This window comes from Anser cygnoides, chromosome 10 (genome assembly GCF_040182565.1).
Source record: "Anser cygnoides isolate HZ-2024a breed goose chromosome 10, Taihu_goose_T2T_genome, whole genome shotgun sequence".
Taxonomy (NCBI): Eukaryota; Metazoa; Chordata; class Aves; order Anseriformes; family Anatidae; genus Anser; species Anser cygnoides.
The window spans coordinates 1,419,621-1,440,395 of record NC_089882.1 but is presented as its reverse complement, the minus strand read 5'-3'; the positions used below and the strand labels follow the sequence as shown (position 1 = coordinate 1,440,395).

The following is a 20,775-nucleotide window of genomic DNA, read 5'->3' as shown; positions in this document are numbered from 1 at the left end:
TAGACTGTATGGTGTAATTCTGTGTTGCTGGAAAATGTTGGTTTCCACTGTAACGTGCAGTTTTAAGACAAATGCAGTGAATAGTATGGTTTTCTTCACTTAATGGCAAAGTTTAAATCAATAAATCCGATCACCTGAAAACAGACTCTTGAAGGGATGGATTTTGGAATACTTTCTAAGAACTGTAAGGTCAACTCTGAAGGAAACAGTTTTTAGCAGAATCCGATAGGCTGAACATGATCTGTGCAGCTTGAAATAAGTGAGTCAAATTTGTACTTGGTCTGTTGACATAATAAATATGATAATTGTTCGTGGCAGTGCATTTTTTATTTGTTTTAAATTCTCCAAAGCTTCAAATCCGGTGGGACATAAACAGACTTTGACATTGTTAATTAACTGGGAATGTTTTCCATTTACTGTTAATCAAGTGCATTTTATTACAGTTAGTATTTGTTACAATAACATTTACCCCTGTCTACTATGTTCTTGTATTTTCTTCAACAATCAAAAAAAAAAAAAGGCAAATACAACAACAGCAACAAAAAAAACAAACCAACAATTCTCTGTTTTAGACGAATCATTGTGCTATCCTAAATTAATTCTCTCAGAGTGAATAGTAGAACTTGAGCAGGAGTTCAGTAATGGCAGAAATGAACTTGCAGAGTTGAAATCAAAATGTTTAAAAGTAGACCAAGAAGGGGGGGCAGGGAATAATTTCTCCCACTTTCCCCCACCATGAAAAATGCAGGTGGCTTGTTTGAGGCTTCTTAAAGATTGCTAGACTACTATTAACATCTCAGATAAAATAGTCTCATAATAAGAAATGGTATACAAGTACATTATTGAAATGAGAAAATTACAGTATATCCAGAATTCAATGTTCTAAATATTTACTGACACCTTTGTATTTTAATCTTCTTTTGAAATTGTCTGCAAATGATATTTTATCAAATATTATTTGCTTACTAGGATATTTGCACAAGTTTTTACAGAGAAGTATACTATTAAAACAAGTCTGAAGTGTCATCGCGTTTTAAATATCAGTTTTGTTGGAAGAAATGGGTACAATAAGTGTAGGCATTCTCTCACAGTAGGTTCCTTTCTTCTGTCACCAGCCAGGACATGACTGGTCCTGACTTATTATTGTTTTGATCACTGAAATGTTCATCCAGGTGCTTGGAGTAGTTTTTGATGTCCTTGTCCTTGATGTCTTCCCTCTGTGGTGTTGTATACAATTAAGAGAGAGGCAAATGTTATCGATGAATTTTGTTAAGAATACCATCTCATTTTATTGAGTGTTGTGCTGTGGACTGGACGAAGAGCCTGCTTTAGAGGTTTGGAAGATTTTTTTTTTTCACATAGGCTAAAGGTGGCAGAAGCCAAGTGTGTTTTTCGTCTTTCGTGCAGTATCGTGGAGGTATGATTATGTGAATAGGTTAAGGGTTCAGAAATGAGTAATGAGCAATGATTAGTTCATGACAACTCAAACACATTTTGAGTAGAGATAAGCAAACAATAGCTAGACTGCAAGCCATCACTTAGAGCACAAGCTATAGTGGAATGACATGTGAAGGAGGAATTCTCCCTTTATTAAATGCTTTGAAGTTTGACTTGAAAGAATATTATGCTTTTTTGTGTATTATGTTCTTACAAGCATCATTTATAAACACCGATAAAGGAAAAAAAAAAGTTGATGTGCAGAAACTGGAGTATCAAAATTGTTTTGAATACATTTTCAGTGCTTAGTCTGAGAGTCACTCACACTGTGTAAAGAGACCATAAATTAACGCTCGTCCATATTATACAAATGATACTTCTGTGCTTGCATTCAGATAAAGACTTGTGTTTATGTGGTTTATGTCGGGTTTTCTTTGCATGGAAAGTTAAGAACATCTAGATATGCTTATAGTATAAGTATTCTTAATCTAAGTATTGTATAAAGCTCATGAAATAGATATCTGCAAGAACTTCAGCTGAGAAGGAGGAGGATTCTAGGTTGCTATGGCACAGTAGATTGGCAAGCATATTTGGTTTGAAATGATTTTGGGTAGAATATAAGGGTTTTTAACTTTCTATTTTCTTATGTTTGGTTGTGGGGAGCAGTAATGAACTGTTGTGAAGGAAAATCACTTGTATACTATGGTGCATGAGATAAATATTTCTATTGTATTTTCTGAGTTCTGGTTCTAACCCAGTTGTTTCATCTCTATGACAGTGTCTTGGCGCATAGCAGCCTTCTGTCATGCAAATAAACATCAAATAAATGGAGAATGTCAGCAACAGCGTAACATGAAACTAATCATTAGTTGTCAAAATTTCATCTGATCTTCTGAATAATTTGTCCTTTTTTTTCCCCCCAGAAATACAAAGAATACGAGAAGGATGTTGCAATAGAAGAAATTGATGGCCTTCAGCTTGTGAAAAAGTTAGCAAAGAACATGGAAGAAATGTTTCACAAAAAATCTGAAGCTGTACGGGTAAGCAGCAGATGAGTCTACTATTTCATTCTCTCATGTAAAACTAAGTACAGAATTTAGGCTCTGCTCTGAAAGCTGTGCTAGCACTTGAAGCTGGAGTGGAAATGCTAAAGTGTTTAGAAATATTTTTAGGATCAGTTCTTTAGAGAATAGATGTAAATTATTTATGTTGTCAATAGATAAGAATGTGTTAGTTAGGTTTGGACTACCAGCTTCCCATTTAGATTTGTAAGGTATCACTTGCATTTGGTCAAACATAACTATATATTGTTGTGCATTTATATGTTAGAGTTTGCAGTATCAAACCAAAGCAAACCAGACTTCACTCCATTGCTCTCTTGCATAAAAATAGCACTGGGGGGGAGTCTTCTGAGATCAACAGCTATCCTTTAGTTCAGATCCAGAAAAAGATGCAGATGTCTTAGCTGGGACTAAATCCAAAATTCCTTTAATCGTGATAAGTACTACATCACTCTAAAGACAACTTATTAATGATAGTTTATTACCTACATTGTACTTTCCGCACCTTTGAAGGTTTTAGTGGCTTTTTTGGATTTCCATTCTGACCCTTCTTTTATGCTCAGCTGTAACAGCTTTGTTGTCTTATTAGATTTTCTTTAAAATACGAAAAAAATCTGACTTCTGTGTTCTTTGATATCGAATAGGAACTTGTTGTAATGAGTGTTCTAAAGAATAGCAGGTTTGCTGTTGTAGTTTACGTTTTACATTATTCTTTGCTAGGAATTTAGGTGACTGTAACTGTAGTTCCTGTTGTATCAGCTATGTCAACAAACTGATAGTCCACTGTGGTGATGCCATTTGACATCTACTGTGCTGCAGGTCAAGAGTGTCTGCTCAGTGGAGTTTGTCTCAGCATCTCAACTGTGGGGTGGAAGGCATCACCCAAGGAAGGGGATTCCATTTGTGTAGCTGGAGATACAGTTCAGCCTTTTATTTTTTGTTATAGTGCAAAAGGGAGAAAGGAATTTGGTGCTAGTTTAGAGGTTGAATTTTCTGGGTTGGCAGCAAAGTAAAACATATTTCAGCTTGTAAACTGAGCACGCTTGGCAGGGAAGCAGAGAAAGACAATAAACATGGAACCCCGCAGTGCTGTTTTAACAGTGTGTTTTTCAGAGAAAATCTGCGCTTTAAGATATGTGCAACAGCTTCCAGAAGCCTGCAGATTGCCTGCAGAAGTACACTGACTCTGGAGGGACTGTTCCTTAGTAGAGAAAACTACTGCCCTGTGAACATAAAAATGTGAAAAAGTGTTCTTGGAACAGCAGACTTCTAGAGCCAGAAGTGAGCAGCAAGCTGCACACAAGGCAAGAGAACATCTTTTCCATAAGTGTGGGGTGGTGGTAGGGAAGAGCACGTGGTATCTCAATTACAGCTTTGTAATGGGTGTTTTCTAATGATTGTGAGGTACAGAGCTGGTTTGGCCCCTTCATACATATGGTGTTTCTCCTCTAAGGGCTGGAAAAAAACAACCCAAAGCTTCACAGACCAATGTAGGCCACTGTGCTCTGTGTAAAAGTAAGCCCAATTTCTCTCAAGTTAAAGCATGTATATACTGTTGTGTGAAAGGGCTTTAGTGCTGAAAAACCTAAGACCCAGACCCTTCTTTGGACAGTTTCCATCTTTGGAAAAGAAGTTAGAAGCTTTGTTAGGACAGGGCTGCTTTATTTTTAAAATTCATCTGTGTAGTGTGTGCCTTCCAGGAAAGTTATATTTTGCATAATTCCATGAGGTGGAGCACCTTGGACAGTTCAGAGCCGTAGCTAGAGGTGCAGCGGGTGACCTTTCATGCTCTGGTAGTAAGTTGAAAACCCACCAGAGTTCAAATTGCCAATAGCGCTTAGTAGTTTTGTCCTGACATGTTTTGCCCAACTTGCATCTTTGGTACACCATAGCTCACTTTCTCTTATTTGGAGAGGTGAGAGAGGACTTCGAAAGCTCATATGGAGCTAAGACCTCTGCTCCATGTTTAGACAAAGTCATGTTACTCACTTTGCCTCTAAAATAATAGAACTTTGACCTAAATTTTGATGGAAATGTACTGAACACTGAAACCTAGAGGTTAGATTAATATTTTAGATGAAGTAGTGGTAATATTTGGATAAGTAGCAAATGAAGTACCAAATTATAAAATAACCCCCAGCACTAGAAATATAGGGTAACCACTGAGAAGGTTGAAATCCAAGTGCTCAAAAAATGTGTTTGTGTTAGCCCAAATAGTTACTCTAAAGCACAGATTGAATTAGATACAAGTAGATCATAATCCATAGTGTAATGTAAAATATTTTTTTAGATAAATTATTTTAATCAACGTACTTTCTCAGCTTTTAGCAGATGTAACAACCTCTGGCAACTATTGAGAGAGCCACAGTAATATAAAATGTTTAATTTGTGGAAAAGGCCAATAGGAAGAGCTGGAAATATAGAAATAGGGTGGCTTGGAAAGGCCTTCAGGTTTGGAGGGGGTTGCTTTGTGTTTCAAACACATTAATGTGTTCTAGGCTACTAATCACTGTTGAACTTTTTCCTCCTCCCACTTTATAGTCTGGCTGATTTTTTCTTATCTTTGTCTCACTGCTTTTGATAGTGATTAGTTGGCTCGGTATGATTTTTATCATATTCATCCCCTGTTTGAATTACCCTTCACTATGCAATTATCCTATCACAGAATGTCCTATTTTTGTGCTGTCAGATACATAAAAATAAATGGAAAACTGAAAGTGCTAAACCAATTATATAACCTTTTGTCATCTACTTACTGATGGAGACCCTAGCAAGCAACTCCCCCCACTCCCAGAGTTCATTATTTACATTAGATTTATGGCAGTTCAGGATATTCCTGTTAACTGTTTCTTCCCTAACACTGCCCTACTTGATGGAATTTCAGGCAGGCAGCTTCAGATCTTGTTTTGAAATAATTCTGACACAATTGGAGTTAAACCCATTGAAGAGTGGTTTTGATTCAGTGTTACTAATACTTAGTTTTGTTTATACCTCTTTATCTTTAAGACTATTTAAGACTTCTTTAAGAGATATAAGGTGGGATAAATGGAAGCGTTTCCTGCATTGTACAGCAGTGGTTTTAATTTTACAGCCAAACCCAAATAATCACTTTGAGAGCCTTGCATAGTCTGCTGTCACTTGTGATATTAGTTAATTGCTTTCCGTGGACTTTTAGTGATTTCACTTACAGGAAATGGGCTTGATCTGACTTAATTTAAAGTTAGCTGTGATTTAAAAACAAAACAAAACAGAATTTTTTTAGGAGGTCTCATGACAGTATAGTGAATCCACTCACATTTGAAACTGAAAGGAGTAGGGCGTGATGACAGTGCTCAATAACAAATGACTGCTGTAACAAACCTAAGGGCAGAAAAGAGGTGGAATTAAAACAATGCATTTGCTGTTTTTATTTTTTCTGTTAATGGTGTCATAGAAAAAAAATGAGGGAAGTGAAAGAAGTCAGTATGAAAGATAAATTATTAGCGAGTATTAAGAACTGTTCTTAAAACTTTATGTAGTTAAATTTCTATTTTCAGTAGATTGACACTGTAAGATGGCAAATAAAGTGTTAAGGATTATTTTTCTTTCAGGCAACTACCATTGCTGCAGTGGAAAATGCAAATAAAAGATTTTTTTTATCAACTTTTTCTGCTGTAGCTACCTGGTGTTCATTGTGGGGCTGATTCTCATTATAACTGTGCTGTGAAAAGTAATTGCTGTTGTACAGTAATTCAATTTCTGTGCATTCATGCATCAGTAAGCCAGTGGAGTTTATCTAGAGAAAGCCGGGACTTTAAAGCTTTTTATCATGAAATTCCACATGCAGAGAAACGGTTTTCCAAGGAGTAGAATATCAGCATTTACATTTAACAAACATTTACAATGAGGAGAAATAGATTTTTCTATTTCCTCACCAATGATTTTTACACCAGTCTTCAAACTGTTTTCAGATACTATTAGGGTGATATTGTCTATGCACGGATAAAAAAAAATGTACTGTCTTTGAAATGTTTATGCTTATTCATATACTGTCTGCACATTTTAGTTTATGAATGTGTATATATGTGCAAGTATGTACCTTTACACAAGCATACATGCTGTAGTTTCTATATATAATATATAGAATATACTAACGTGTTATATAGAATATATAGAATAGATGCAGTTTATTATTGATTTGTATGTATGTGCATATACATGAATTAAGCAAGCAATATGTTAAACTACATGTACTTCATCCACATATCACAAGGTAAATACTGGTGAACTGTTATCCTGACTAATTAATAGATTTTTATTTTTGAAATCTGTAGAATCATCAAGGTTAGAAAAGACCTCCAAGATCATCTGGTCCAACCATCACCCTACTATCAATGTCACACACTAAGCCATGTCCCTTAGCACCAGATCCAACCTTTCCTTAAACACCCCCAGGGTCGGTGATGCCACCACCTCCCTGAGCAACCCATTCCAATGCCTGACGGCTCTTTTGGAGAAGAAATGTCTACTAATTTCCAACCTGAGCCTCCCCTGGCACAACTTGAGGCCATTCCTTCTAGTTCTATCACTGGTTATCTGTGAGAAGAGGCCGACCACCAGCTCCCCACACCTTCCTTTCAGGTAGCTGTAGAGAGCAATTAGGTCTCCCAGAGCCTTCTCTTCTCCATACTAAACAACCCCAGTTCCCTCAGCTGCTCCGTATAGGACTTGTGTTCCAGGCCCTTCACCAGCTTTGTAGCTCCTCTCTGGACATGCTTCAGAGCCTCGATGTCCTTCTTGTAGTGAGGGGCTGAAAACTGAACACAATATTCAAGGTGCGGCTTCACCAGAGCATTGTACAAGGGGATGATCACCTCCCTGGCCCTGCTGGCTGCACTATTCCTGATACAAGCCAGGATGCCATTGGCCTTCTTGGCCACCCGGGCACACTGCCGGCTCATGTTCAGGCAAGCATCAACCAGTACCCCTAGATCCTTTTCCTCTGCACGGCTTTTAAGTCACTCTGCCCCAAGCCTGTACTCTTTCGTGGGGTTGTTGTGGCCAAAGTGTAGGACCTGGCACTTAGCCATGTTGAACCTCATCCCATTGGCCTCTACCCGTTGACCCATCCTGGCAAGGTCCTTCTGCAGGGCCTTCCTACCCTCCGGCAGATTGACACTTCCCCCCAACTTGGTGTCATCTGCAAACTTACTGAGGGTGCGTTCAATTCCCTCATCCAAATCATCAATAAAGATATTAAAGAGGTTGGGCCCTGACACTGACCCCTGGGGAACACCACTGGTGACCAGTCACCAGCTGGATTTCACTCTGTTCACCACTGCTCTCAGGGCCTGGCTGTCCAGACAGTTTTTAACCCAGCAAAGATATACGTATGCTTGTGTCTCTGTGCATATATGTATATAGATATTCATGTTAATAACTATTATATATGTTGGTGAGCACAATACGAGCTTGGTTGGATGAACTCAGAGTCCGTGGCAAGTAACCTAAAGCTGAGAGCAAAAATTCCTGAACAGAGGAAGTTTCTTTCTCTGTGGGAATATTTTGCAGAGCTCTGAATAATTTGTTTATGAAAACTAAGTAAAGAATTCGTACTGAATGAATGAATGTAGCATTTACTTACAAACTACTCACAAGTACTTTACCGTTTTCTTGGCTGGTTTTGGTATTTAACTAACTTCTGGTGTGTTGCTTAATGGTGAGTGCTTCTCTGATCAGACATGTTGGTCAGAGAAGTTAGTGTTTGTTTTCTGGTTGATTGAGGGTGACATTTAGAAGTGGATTTTGAAGGTAAATGCTTAAGTAGACCAATTTCCTATCCACTGTTTAAACATCTTTCCATTCTAAGACTTATTCCAGTTATTTGCTTTTATATTGCTGCTTCCAGATGATGTTACCAAACTCATACAAAAGAGTTATATCAGAAAATGAAATAAAACTCAAGTGTTGGAAAGGTGTCATTAATAAGAAAGGCTCATTAATTAGGTAGGTTTTATTTAATCTTTTTTTTTCTGTTAAAGTATTTTTTTATTATATTCTTCAGTGGACATTTGACTGCTTTTGCCCCAGTTTGCAGTTGAGCCTGTTGTCTCTTCTGCTAATGGTTAAATCCTTACAAGTGTCATGAGTGGGTATAGGGATGAGACTCTAGTATTACTGATGAAAGTCAGAGAAAACTCAGTCATAAGAAAGGATTGGAGAGCATACTGGAGTGAAAAGGCACTAGGGAAATATGTTTGGGGAAGTTAATTTAATAAACGAGAGGTAGAGAAAAAAATATTATGATAAAGTGTTATATTGAAAATGGGAGCCTGATGAAGGACTAAATCTAAAACAAGCTAAGAAGAAAAATGCCAAAGATGCGCCTTTCTGTTGTTTTGTATCAGTTTATTCTTAATAGATAATCTATGAAATAAGAATTGTTGGATTGTAATCTCCAGTTTACATTCCTGCATGGTGGGGAGCTTTTGTAAAAACCTGTTAAATAAAGGAGGACAAGGCTGTTGATCTTATGTTTTCATGTTAATGCAGAGCATTTGCTGAGGACAGGACATGCTTGCGTGGTGGGCTTTTTGTACCTAGATTAGTTTCTTAAAATATCGGCTTCCAAGTACCTAAAGAAACAAGTGAGGTAATTGTGAGGAATATTCCAGGTGAATTATTGAACTTTTTTTTTGAGACAATTTAAATGCACATTCTTCAGTGTTCATTGTGATTTTATTACATTATATTTTTATTCTTATTTTCTATCATTTTGATCAAGGCTAGATTGGGAATGGAATTTTTGAGACGCAAAGGGTCATTGGTATTTCAGAGTCATATAATAGAAGATGAAAAAGTCTTAAACATCAAGGCTTATTACTTTGCTAGCTTCACTATTTCTAATTGTATAATAAACACATTCACACTATCCACACATTTCCCTCATTGAGCTAATTTGCATCTGCAGAATTTTAAGGAAAATATCAACATGCACCGTTTAAAATTGTGCTGCTCAATAGATGCTATTCTGATCTCTAATTTTTTTAATTCAGTAAAACATTTTTTTAACTGCTGAAAAACACATTAAATATATAAAATTACTGGAGGAAAAAAAATTTAAATGGCTGTGGGTGGAAGGAAATTATGGTGAATCAACCCAGTGTCACTATAAATAGTTTCAAACGACAGAATAAAGACATAATGAATAAAAGTGATGGCTATAATTCTGCTAATTGCGGGCAACAAATTAAAGGTTTTCAGCAATATTTTTGTATTCACATTTAGTATTTTAACTGTAATTGTTGCTAGTTACTTTTGGTATCGTTTGAATTTTGCTCAGTTTGACTGGTCCTTCATATGTAGGTGAGGAAATTTCTGTTCTGAAGTCATTAAGAGCTTTACTTTTTGGCGAATTAGATTACACTGGAAAGTGGTTGGTAATGCTCTAACAGTCAGTGGAGTATTCTGTAGCATAGCACATAGCCTGTGATAATCATAGTTTGAAGAATATTTAGAGACACCGTGAATATTTTCTTGTTTAGTGCCCTTGGATTTAATTATTGCTTTTCCTGGTGTGCAGAAATTAAGTTCTTCATCAAATGTAGCATTAGCAAGTGTATTCCAGCACAGTTCAGCTAGATCACATATTGCTTCTTTGCTGCTTAGTTCTCTGAGCTTCCCAATAAATGTGTGTATTTGTAAACAGATGCTGCAATGAATTCTGAAAGATTAAATAAAAGAAGCACATGCTTTGTTTTTTTATTGGGCATCTGGTAGGCTTCTCTCATCCTTTGCCTGCATTCCTGTCACAGAGTGGTGGTGTTAGTGCTCAGCCTGTCCTCAGGCATGTTGCTGGTGCTCAAAGGGAATGAAGGGAAAAGCTGCACTCGGCCTTTGCTACCTGCGTGGCAGGATGCAGTGGGAGGGGGAATGGGAGTTAGGAGTATTCTGCTGCCCTCTCTGAAACTGAGCATGGAGATAAGCACATTGATCAAATCTTCATCTAACTCTTAAGTGTCTTAAAATCCAGTTTAGCTGAGCCTGCAGAAAACTATTCTGTGGCTGGTGGAGGAGGATTAAAAGAGGCAAAACCTGACAAACCTGGTTATTTGCTCTTTCACATGCATACAGAGTTAGAGCGTTTAATGTTTCTTCCACAGACTGGAAAGAAAACCAGGAAAAACTTGAGATCCTTCCCTGTCTGCTTAATCATTTATTTTTAACAGTACAGGAATGCTGTCATTGTAAAGACTAATCATTTCAAAACAGTTCCGTAAATCCATCTCCCCCCCCCCCCCCCCCCCCGGTTAGAAAGAATTTTCTTCTTTCAGCTTCTGTGTACTAATCTGCATGAGAAGTAGAAAACCGGAACTTCGTAGATCCATTTTTGAGGAAGGGGCAGTAGTTCATATTGATCAAGTTTGGGAGATGAGGAAATATGTATTTGTTTAGATTTTCAGAGTTATATATGTAATCTGGTACATGCAGTCTCCAGAAACTGCCTCCTGAAGGCACTCTTGCGTGGTTCTGCAGATGTGAAGCTCTCATTGTCCTGGTACAGCTTGAAATAAATAAATACCAAAACAAAGCAACTTGAACTGTGCTTTGAATTTTGGCTGCCTTTAACACTCTGGCCAGTTTGTATCTGTGATAAAAACCAAACCAACCCACCAAACAGGAGAAAAAAAATAAAATCAGTCCATATGATCTAACCAGTCTTAGGGAATTTAGTGAGTTTATTTTGGAAGTTCAAATTCAGAAGAAAAAAAAATACTCTTAAGGAGAGGGGGAAAAAGAGACTTTGAGAGAAAACATAAAAGCATTTTCTTCTAAAAATGATTATGATAGTTTCATCTTTAGTTCTGAGAAAAGAAGTGAAAAGTATTTAAAGATAGTGCATTCAAATATAGAACACTTATCTGAAAATAAAGGTAGAGAGAAAAATCAAACCAGCCACTTCACAGAATAATGCATTTATTAGACTTCATTGCAACAGTACATAACATTCAGACTTTGCTATCAACAACATAAAATAGCTTTCCACAGAGCACGAAGAAAACAGTAAAGGAGCTTTGGAGGAAAAAGCTAGGAGGAATTAGCCTCATGTATCCTTCTGTCTTATCACTGTTTTAGAGAATTAGCATATTTTAATATTTAACATTATTTTAACAAAAATAGTTGTATTTACAACTTGGTGTTCACTGTGTGATTTACACTAGTCGCTTCAAGTAGTAATTTTTATAATCAGTATTTAATTCCACTTGCATAACTGTCACCTTTTCAGTTATCTTTTTTTTTTTTTTCATATTTTAAATGTTAAATCTTTTTTTGGTATGATAAACATGATTCTTATAAATACTGGTACTTCTAAGTCATGAGAATTTAATAAACACCACTCCGATTCATCTCCCTTTTAGGTTGTTTACTGGTATTTATTATTAACTGACTACTTTAAACGTTCTCTTGAGGAGATACCCCATGGCTTGCATGCTGTTCATATAATATTAGTCTGTCTTCTGAAAACTGACACACATTTAATGCTTACATAATGAATGAAAGTATCTTAAAGAGACTCCTCCATGTGGCATGACCTGTGTTAGCACAGAATGGCTGCTGGCGCTGCTGCTGCTGTTTCCCATTACAGGACTGGTGCTGAGCAGATCCCTTGGGCCTCTGCAGCACTAGGGAACGGTAGGAGCGGCGGCAAGAAGCTTCCTAATGGCTTTCTTAGTAAATGATTGCTTCTCAATATTTTGGGTAGGAGACAGACAGTTCTCACTGCGAGATTCCTCAATTTGGGAAAGGAATGAAATGGCCTAGCCCCAACTTGGCAAAGCGTGCTCCTGGGTGTGTGGCAGTGGGCCTGGGTGTCCTGCTGCCTTCTGCAGCCACCTGCTGCTCGTCGCTGGTGTCCCCTGCTGCTGGGTCCCCTGCTGCTGGAGCAGGAGGGGCATCAGGTCCCGAGAGCTGGATTCCAGCTGGCCACCTGGAATCGTCCGTGCTGAGCTAGAGGCAAACTGGTGGCAGAACAGTTTGGTGGCTGTTGCCAGTGTAAGTCTGCATCCACCCAAACTGTTGCGAGTCTTCCTCCACAGGGGCTCTTAAAGCACTCAAAAGCACTTTTTCTAAGACAAGTGCTGTAAAGAGAACCCGTTAGTAATTTTTAAGGAGCTCTCGCTCTTCACTCTGCTCCTTATTTGCACTTCCCACACACGTTGTTAGGTCAGGTACCAACAGCTCAGCTTCAGCGGCTGCTGGAACACCGCTGGCAGAGGGCCTCCTACAGAGGCAGCCAAGGGCAAAGAGCCAGCAGTTCTCTGTGCTCCCACCTGGGTGAGTTTGACTTTTGTGTAATTAGGTGGCTAGATGCCTGTTTAATCTAAAATACTCTCAGCTTAGTTTTCTCATTATATCATCTCTTGCAGAGCTGATAATGTATTCCTAGTGTACACAGTGTTGGTCGACATGGCTACTTTATTTCTCACCTTTTGGATTTTTAACACTTATTGTTTCACAAGTTGTTCTGCATCATCTCATTTTCTCTGAACACTGCAGTTACTTTCATCTTCTTAATTGAACATATTTATACTTAAGTGTACAGTAAGGCCATCCTGCTCCTTCCCCCAGCTGAACAATTAGAAAACCAGAGAGGCACCAGCAACATGTGTTTGGGGTGTGCTGCTCTCAAATCTTTCCAGACAGTCTCAGATGACAGGGACAGAGGGGGAAAGCTCTGCACAGCCTGGAACAGGGCGAGTAAATCCCTGCAGGTTCATTGAGGCTGGTCTAGTGCCATGTGAAACACTTCTGGGAGATGAAAACAGACTGAAAGTGAGGAGAGATGCTTTTTTTTTCTTCTTCCCCTGGAGAAGGCATTTTTATTATCATTATTATTTTTGAGAGAGTTAACCAAAACATCTAGTTAAACATCTAGTTAACATTCCTATTTGTAATTGTATTTTAACAGCTATTTGAAATGTAATGTTAGTAAGACATCCTGCCATACCGGTAGGCTAACACCTCCTCCAAACCATTTGTAGGTAATCAATTTCTTTGGTATGTTAGCTGCAGAAAGCTGGGCTCTTGAGTTTAAGCTGTAGATTTCTGATTAAAAATGTTTCAAGATAGTAACCTGAAATCTCAGGAGGGAAAAAAAAGAAACTTGTACTACACTTTCTCAGGAAGTAAGGCAAAAATTGGCTCTCCTGCAGAACATACTGGTTTTTAGATTGGAGGCTTCTGCTAGGCAGAAAGGCAACATCACAGGAATGACTAAACCTGCTGGACACTGAACCCTATAGCACTGAACTTCTATTGGTACTTCAGTCTTGGACACTGGAGATAAACCAGCTTTACAGGTGATAGGAGTGGTGTAAAGAATTCTCTGTAGCATTGCTGCAGATTGATTTGACCGATCAGTTAGTGTGCTTTAAAATAATCTGATAAGATTTCAAAAAACATACAAAGATGGGGTCTGAATGTGGATTTGCACAAAAACATCCAGGCTATTCTTTCCTTGTACAGAAATGAGGATCATAAAATATTCATGTTGTAGAATTAGAATCTGCAGAAAGAACAGTTGAGGACCACAGCTCTGCAAAGCTGTGCTGCAGTATATGGGTGTAAGAGCAGGTACGGGGTGTGATGTGTGCTTGGCATTGCTTTTCTGCTTTGAGGTGGTACAATGCTAAAAATCCTGGGGGGGAGCATAAGTGTGATTTTGTTTTTGTGGTATTTGAAGTTTTGGAGGGAGAAACTTTATGTAGTGGATCTTTAAACTGTCTGTCAAATGTTGTGTCATTTGGTGCTTTGTCTTTGGTACTGTGGCAATAGTAAAAAGAACAGTATAGTCATTTGTTTCAGGTAGCAGCTTGATTTCAATGCTGCATAACGTGATTGCCTTGTTAACTTCATTATATGTTTTAAAATTAGTTACCCTGAAGAGAACAAATGATAAATTATGGAGAACACTAACTTCACTGCCTGTAAAAATAGATACAGCTATGTGTTTCTGGATCAAATGCATTTCTCTGTCCTTTAAGCTAGCACAGCGTATCTTGGATAATTGCTTCTGGCAATGCTGTGTAAGTACTCCAGGAGGACAAACAGTTTGAGTAAATCATAACAAAAAAGGTGTTTCATGGAAGAAATAAACAGTTACAAGCTAATACTATAAATTGAAGTTTTATTGATGAAGCTGTTTTTTATTATAAAGGTTAAATTACAGCAATCATTGAGGCACAAAGCACTACAGAAATACTATGTTATAGAAAAAATCTTGTGCCCTTTATTTCTGATGGGTCATTCCAGTGGGATGAAAAAATGCCCCCAAAAGATGGTATGCAAGAAAAAAAGGAAATAACTGCTCTGTATCAGTGAGTGTACTTATTTTAAAAACAAGCTGGAATTGGAGAAGCAAGCTGTGCTGCAGTAAAATGCACTTAGACTGCACTTTGAGATTTCATGCATCTTCACATCACCCTTCCCAGATTTATCATGGCATGGGTTGAGCATGAGAACCTCCCCAAAGGATTACAGCACAACTTCCTATGTGTGTCAGCAAAGCTCAGTGGGATATCTGAGGTTAGTTCTTTAACTCTCACGTGCAAGGATAAGACAGTTTAAACCCATTTCTTCTGTATAATTGAAACAACTGGCAAATCTTTGGCCCAGGCAGAGGGTCCTTTAAAGGAGAACACCAAAAACCCCTTTGCACTTCACTGTGTTTCAACAGTGGATTGTTTTGTTGAGTTTTGGTGTCCTTTGCAGCTAGCAAAATGAGGGGATTTTGTCCTCTACCACACTCTAAGCAGACTAGAAAAAAATCTGTAATTAAACATAGTGGGCTTATATTGAAATTTTTCTTTATATTGAAAGAAAAAATTTCTTAGGAAAGTCATGTTTTTATCACTTGTGATGAGTGATGGTAAATTAGCACTTTGTAAATGTGCCAGTAAAGTAGTAATTCTAGAGTCATTAATTTTGCATTTATCTTAATTGTGTTACTTTCATGGATATTTTTGGAGTTTTATTTTTTTCACACGAAAAATATTACTGCTGTTATTTTTGAGATGAGTCTAAGACTGAATTATCTTATTTTAATGCAAATATTTTTGACATAAGATGGAAATAGTGCCTTGATTTGTGAATTAAGCAATTTTCATTTAAATGTCACTGAATCATTATAGAAATGGGCGTAGCTATTTTCCTTTTGCTTTTTGATAATTCCATGATCTAGAAATTAAATGAGTAGCCTCCTGATCTTTCTTTTTGACTGAAGTTCAATAAGGAGTTAAATTCATGAAATACAAATCTGTAGGTGGCTATCAGCATTAACATGCTGATGAACAACATTTCGTTCAAGAAGCCCTTAACGAACTGATTGCTGGAATGGTGTCCTAAAAATAAATGAAAATTATTTTTGTCCTGTTTTGGTCTTTCAAAGTATACCCTGCTGGGGAGGGATTTGGAGCTCTCTGCAGTAAGACTCTATACATGCTGGCATTATATGGTGTGATAGCGTACACTGATCAATGTTAGGCTTTTGAAAGACTAAGTTTCCTAAATGTAAAACACTTCTCCCCCCCCACCCCGTTTGTCTTCTCCCTGTTCATCTCATTTTCTGAGCACAGATCAGTGTGGTGTGGGGTCCCACAGACTGGGCTTTCACAACCTCCTTCTGAGTCTTCATCTTTTCTGAAGAGGAAGGGAGGGAAGTGAACCACCCGGGTAACAGCTGTGTGCAAACCCAAAACGGTATTCAGGAGATCTGAGTATTGCATGGTAAGAGCGAGGGAGTAACTCCTCAGAATTAGATGCAACCCCAAAGCATAAAGACTCAAACATTACAAACATGAAGCTTCATTTGATTTAAAACAGTCTGAGGTATTTGGCTCTTTTTTTTTTTTTTGTCTTTGGACATTGAAGTTCAGCTTTGCTCTATATACTAACATTAACACTGGCAGGCAGGAACAGACACGAGAGGCATATGTTTACTGCAATTATCAAATATTGCTTGTCTATTTCAGCCCCTTCTACCTCTGAGAACATGGGCAGTATTGTGCATGCCCTTTCCAGATGCAGATGACGACAGTTTTGAACTTTCCCCAATACCCTGTTTGAAGACACAATTAATTGGTAGAAATACACTTTATCACTTCATTTCTCCTGATGACCATAATGCAGGATAATCACAAAAACACTTCACAGAATCGCTTGCTGCTTTTTATGACCAAGTAGGTGGTGTGTGTAGTGCAAAGCTGTAGGGATAGAGATTAGTTAATTACTTCAGGCAATTCCAAGTGACAGTCTGCACCAAAGGAATTATCAATGCCTTGGTAGATTTTTTTTTTAAGCCAGAAGTTATTGTAATTCTCTGTTTTGGAGATTCATAGAAATTATTTAATTACCTTGGTTCTTCCCTTTCCTTTATGCACAAGTTCTCATTAAAAACTAAAACTTAAAACAAACAAAAAAATCCTGATCACTGTTTTTTGGCTTCTGTACTGAACACTGGGGCAATTAATTCGCTTGTTCCATGCTATGTCAATGCTGTCCACCACTTTCTTCCCAAACCCCTTGTGGTCTGGCTGCCTCCCTGTCAAAATGCTTACTAGTTTTTGAAGAACTTCTGATGCTTTTCTACTGTTTTATTGGATTTTTAAATTTTGAACTACTTGTTAATCTTCTTCCCTGTTATCTTGAGTCTTCTGAAAACTTTGTTTAATCATGTTTAAGTCTAATTTGCACTGCTGTGTTACTCATCCTGTGGTGCCTCATCTTACCTTTTAATGTTTTCCCTTTGTCTTGTTCCTCAAGTATTTTAAACGAGGATGGTGTATTTTCTGCTTTCTCCCACAAGTCAGTTATTTATCTTTGCTATTGTAAACTGAAGGACATCAGGATTGCCTTCCTTATTTAATCTTTCAGATACACGTTATATTTATGTATATAATGTATCTTATTTGAATTATATATTCAAAGGAGAAACTTTAATTTCTCTTTTGATTTTTGTTGTCTGAGCATACTGTTTGCTAAAGAACCAGTGGCTGTAAGGCCCTTTGTTGTGCATTGCTTTCCATGCATGACTTTGCAGGACAGGCACTTTCCCTATGAGAAAAATTAAGACAACCAGATCTTTACAAATTTACAGCTGTTCTTTTAGGCAACAACAATGGAGAAGATGGAAAATCCACAAGGCAATTTTTTTGTTTAAATGAAATATTAATTTTGAAAGTAGGGGGTTGAGAAGAACGCTTCTGCCCTTTCAGAATGCTAGAAATGATGATTGTAATGAAACCATTTACGCTAACTGATGTTAGCTGTAGTTGCTTTGATACACACACACACACATATATATATATATGTTATTTGTATTTTCTTATGTGAAATAGTCAGAGCTAAACCACATTGGTTTGGCTTGGTTTGTAAGAATCAGCATTTAAAATTTTTCTATTGCCCTGGGGGAGCTGGAACTATTGTGAATTTGGGAGAGGTTCCAGCCACTCCCTGTTTCTAGAACTGGGTTATCTTTAATTGAATTTGCACTCTTTTAATATACTGACACATTTTAAAACATCAGTCACTTAAAAGCTATGCTGCCATGTGGCTCAAAATTCTTAGTGAAGCAAGTCACTTCTTATAAAGAAAAAAAAAGAGTTGTAGTGGTCTAGGATTTGAAGGAGGATTAGAGAAGTTTATTAGAATATTCTGAAAGATTAATTTGCTAATGGTAAGATTTGAAAGTCAGTTTGTATTATACAGGTATAACCCAGTCTGAACTTTGCAAGACTCATCTTTCCGCATATGTATGTGAGTAGTATAGAGTGGAGCAAAAATGAAGTTGTCAGCATGATCCCTGATGATACAGCCTGATGATAGCACAGAAAAGAATGTGATTTTACTACAAGACCAACAAAGTAGCTAAGCACAATTTTAAAACATTGTATAAGTAACACAAAATAACGATAACAATCACTTAATACAATATTACATGTAATATTACAATATCACACTTTGTTAGCACATTTTAAATGTATCGGATCAGTCTGTAGGTATATACAGTTTTACAGTATTTTTTTGAATGCATGGCATGTATAGGAGCACCGTTACCTTACATAGATGCAAAATCATGAAAATCCATCTAGGCCTTCTGAGGATTACATATATTTAAGGATATAGGATGCAATCAACATAAACTCTAAAATGTTTCACATAAATCACTAAAATATTTCACCTAAAATGACAAAGTCATCAAAATTAGATGCCTTTCATATACTATGCATGATTTAAACAGTTTTAAATAGATTTGTTCCTTAGAAAAAAAAGCTAAGAATCATGGTATAATGTAGTGTTTCATGTCACAAAGATTATTGATTTTGCATGATTCTTACTGTGTTGTAGAGCACAGGCTCAAGAGAATGAGCAATATCCCACACACAAATATAAGCTGTTCCAGAAATAAACATTGTGCATTTCTCCAAGGAGAAGTTAGTGCCAATCCTGTTCTAGAAGCTCCATGCAGGATAGCCCTACATTTGTTTCACTCCTATGTGAGACAAATCCATGCTGTTCACGCAAATCTTACAAGGCTGGAATCTCTGTGGGTACCGAAGTAGTGACAGATAATATACTTTTTCTTTTTACATGGCATGTCACTCTCTAGTGTGAAGAGAAAATTAGAAGGGATATTAAAGATCATAAGCACTAAACTAGGTTGCTTTTAATTTGTTGGGGTAAAAGTCAATTACAGGATCAGGTAAAGTCACAGATATTCACTGTGATTCTGCAGAAGCTGGCTTAAAGCTCCAGTGCAGAAGAACCTGTGATGACATATATAAAACATAGCGTTTGGATAGTCCCATTAGTATTAACATCTTAAAAATAAGTGTTTTCTTTAAATCATTTAAAATATTCCATGTGTTAACTCCAAAATGAAAATTCATGCCAGTATCAAGAAAAATATTTTTTTCAGGCTGTATATATGACTGTATTTAGTTATGAACTTTATGTATGGTGACAAGAGTAACTGGATGTCAAAACCTAGTTAATCCTTTGCTTTCCATCTGCTAAAGCTAACATTTACTAAATCACTAGGATGTGGGCGCCTGTCCACAAAGAAATTATTAGGACCAACACCTATGGATAACAGTTTTACAGCAGAGGTTGACCACCAGCCTGCAATGCTAATTTAGAAATATTGCTTTATCTGTTGTAAATGTCTTCTATTTGGTTCCCCTTCATTGTGTTACAAAGCACTAAAAGTGGAATGAGAAAGTAGTATGGTGACCGTTGCTCCAGAAGTTAATTGTACTGCAATCTAAGGTCTCAAAAATCGATAGTCTAAACAACAACAATAAGATTTCATCTGGAATGAAATTTCATTTGGTCTGATTTCACTTTTGGTTGCTTATAATGCTTCTTGGGAGACAAGCATGTATAACCTACTGACAGGAAAGCAGCCTATAAAATTTTATAAAAACATAATCTACCAACTTTGTAAGTTTCCATGTTGTTGCTTTATTTCCTTTAAAAAGGGGGGGGTAGGGCGTGGGGGGTGGGGGAGGGCTTTTCAGTGACAGTAATTCATCTCACACAGTTCTGGTTCTTTTGAAAGTCCAGCCTTCCTTTTCTACTGGTTAATTATTTCTCATGATACTGATTTATGAAATGCTGCAAATACAAAATTAATGTATGAATTTTACTCCTTTCTCTAGGTGTTATTGTATTAACTGTTTCAGTCATCTGGTGTGACAGTATATGTGAATTAGATGATGCAAATCATATTAATTTGTTGTTCTGGTGCAGTAATCACAATAATAAAATAAGAAAATGAATCATTCTTTACATTATAACAAATGGAGAAAATTGAAATTAAATATTGCTGGCTTGCAAGGTTTGTAGATCCACTTGCATACTCTCACTTTTATGTAGATCTGAGTATCTCTTCAAATGTTTTACATGTTAGCGCTTCTGTGGTTAAAAGCTGTTAAATTGTTCCCCTTACCTTTCTTTCATTGGGGAATTCAAGTACTCTGAGCCAAAATTAGCACTCAGGTCATTACAAAGACACTGCTGATATTGTATTTCATACCTAATGAATCTTTATTGGCATCTGGGTCTAACCTTGACTCTGCTTAGTGAATCATAACTTGGCAGTCTGAGTAGGTGTGCCATTGTCCTATCTATTTCCAGAGTAAATAAAAATGTTTTTTTTTTTCCAGGTATTGGCAATTTCATAATAAAATGCAGTCTTGTGGTTTTTATAAAGAAAAAAAAAAGCTAACAAACACATGGA

The 20,775-nt window shown here is 37.1% G+C and overlaps 1 protein-coding gene across 23 annotated transcripts in view; it reads left to right on the top strand.

Annotated features, from left to right (window-relative positions):
- CACNA2D3 (calcium voltage-gated channel auxiliary subunit alpha2delta 3) overlaps positions 1 to 20,775 on the top strand; it is a 531,247-nt gene that overhangs the window by 165,220 nt on the left and 345,252 nt on the right. For all 23 annotated transcript variants that reach the window (XR_007158072.2, XR_007158070.2, XR_007158069.2 and 20 more), the window contains one exon: positions 2,361 to 2,477. Coding sequence is in view for 18 of the 23 variants with exons in the window: in XM_013188465.3 (XP_013043919.1) it covers positions 2,361 to 2,477 (117 nt within the window). In the remaining 5 variants the exon portion in view is untranslated. Of the gene's footprint in view, positions 1 to 2,360; positions 2,478 to 20,775 lie in introns of those variants that run through there.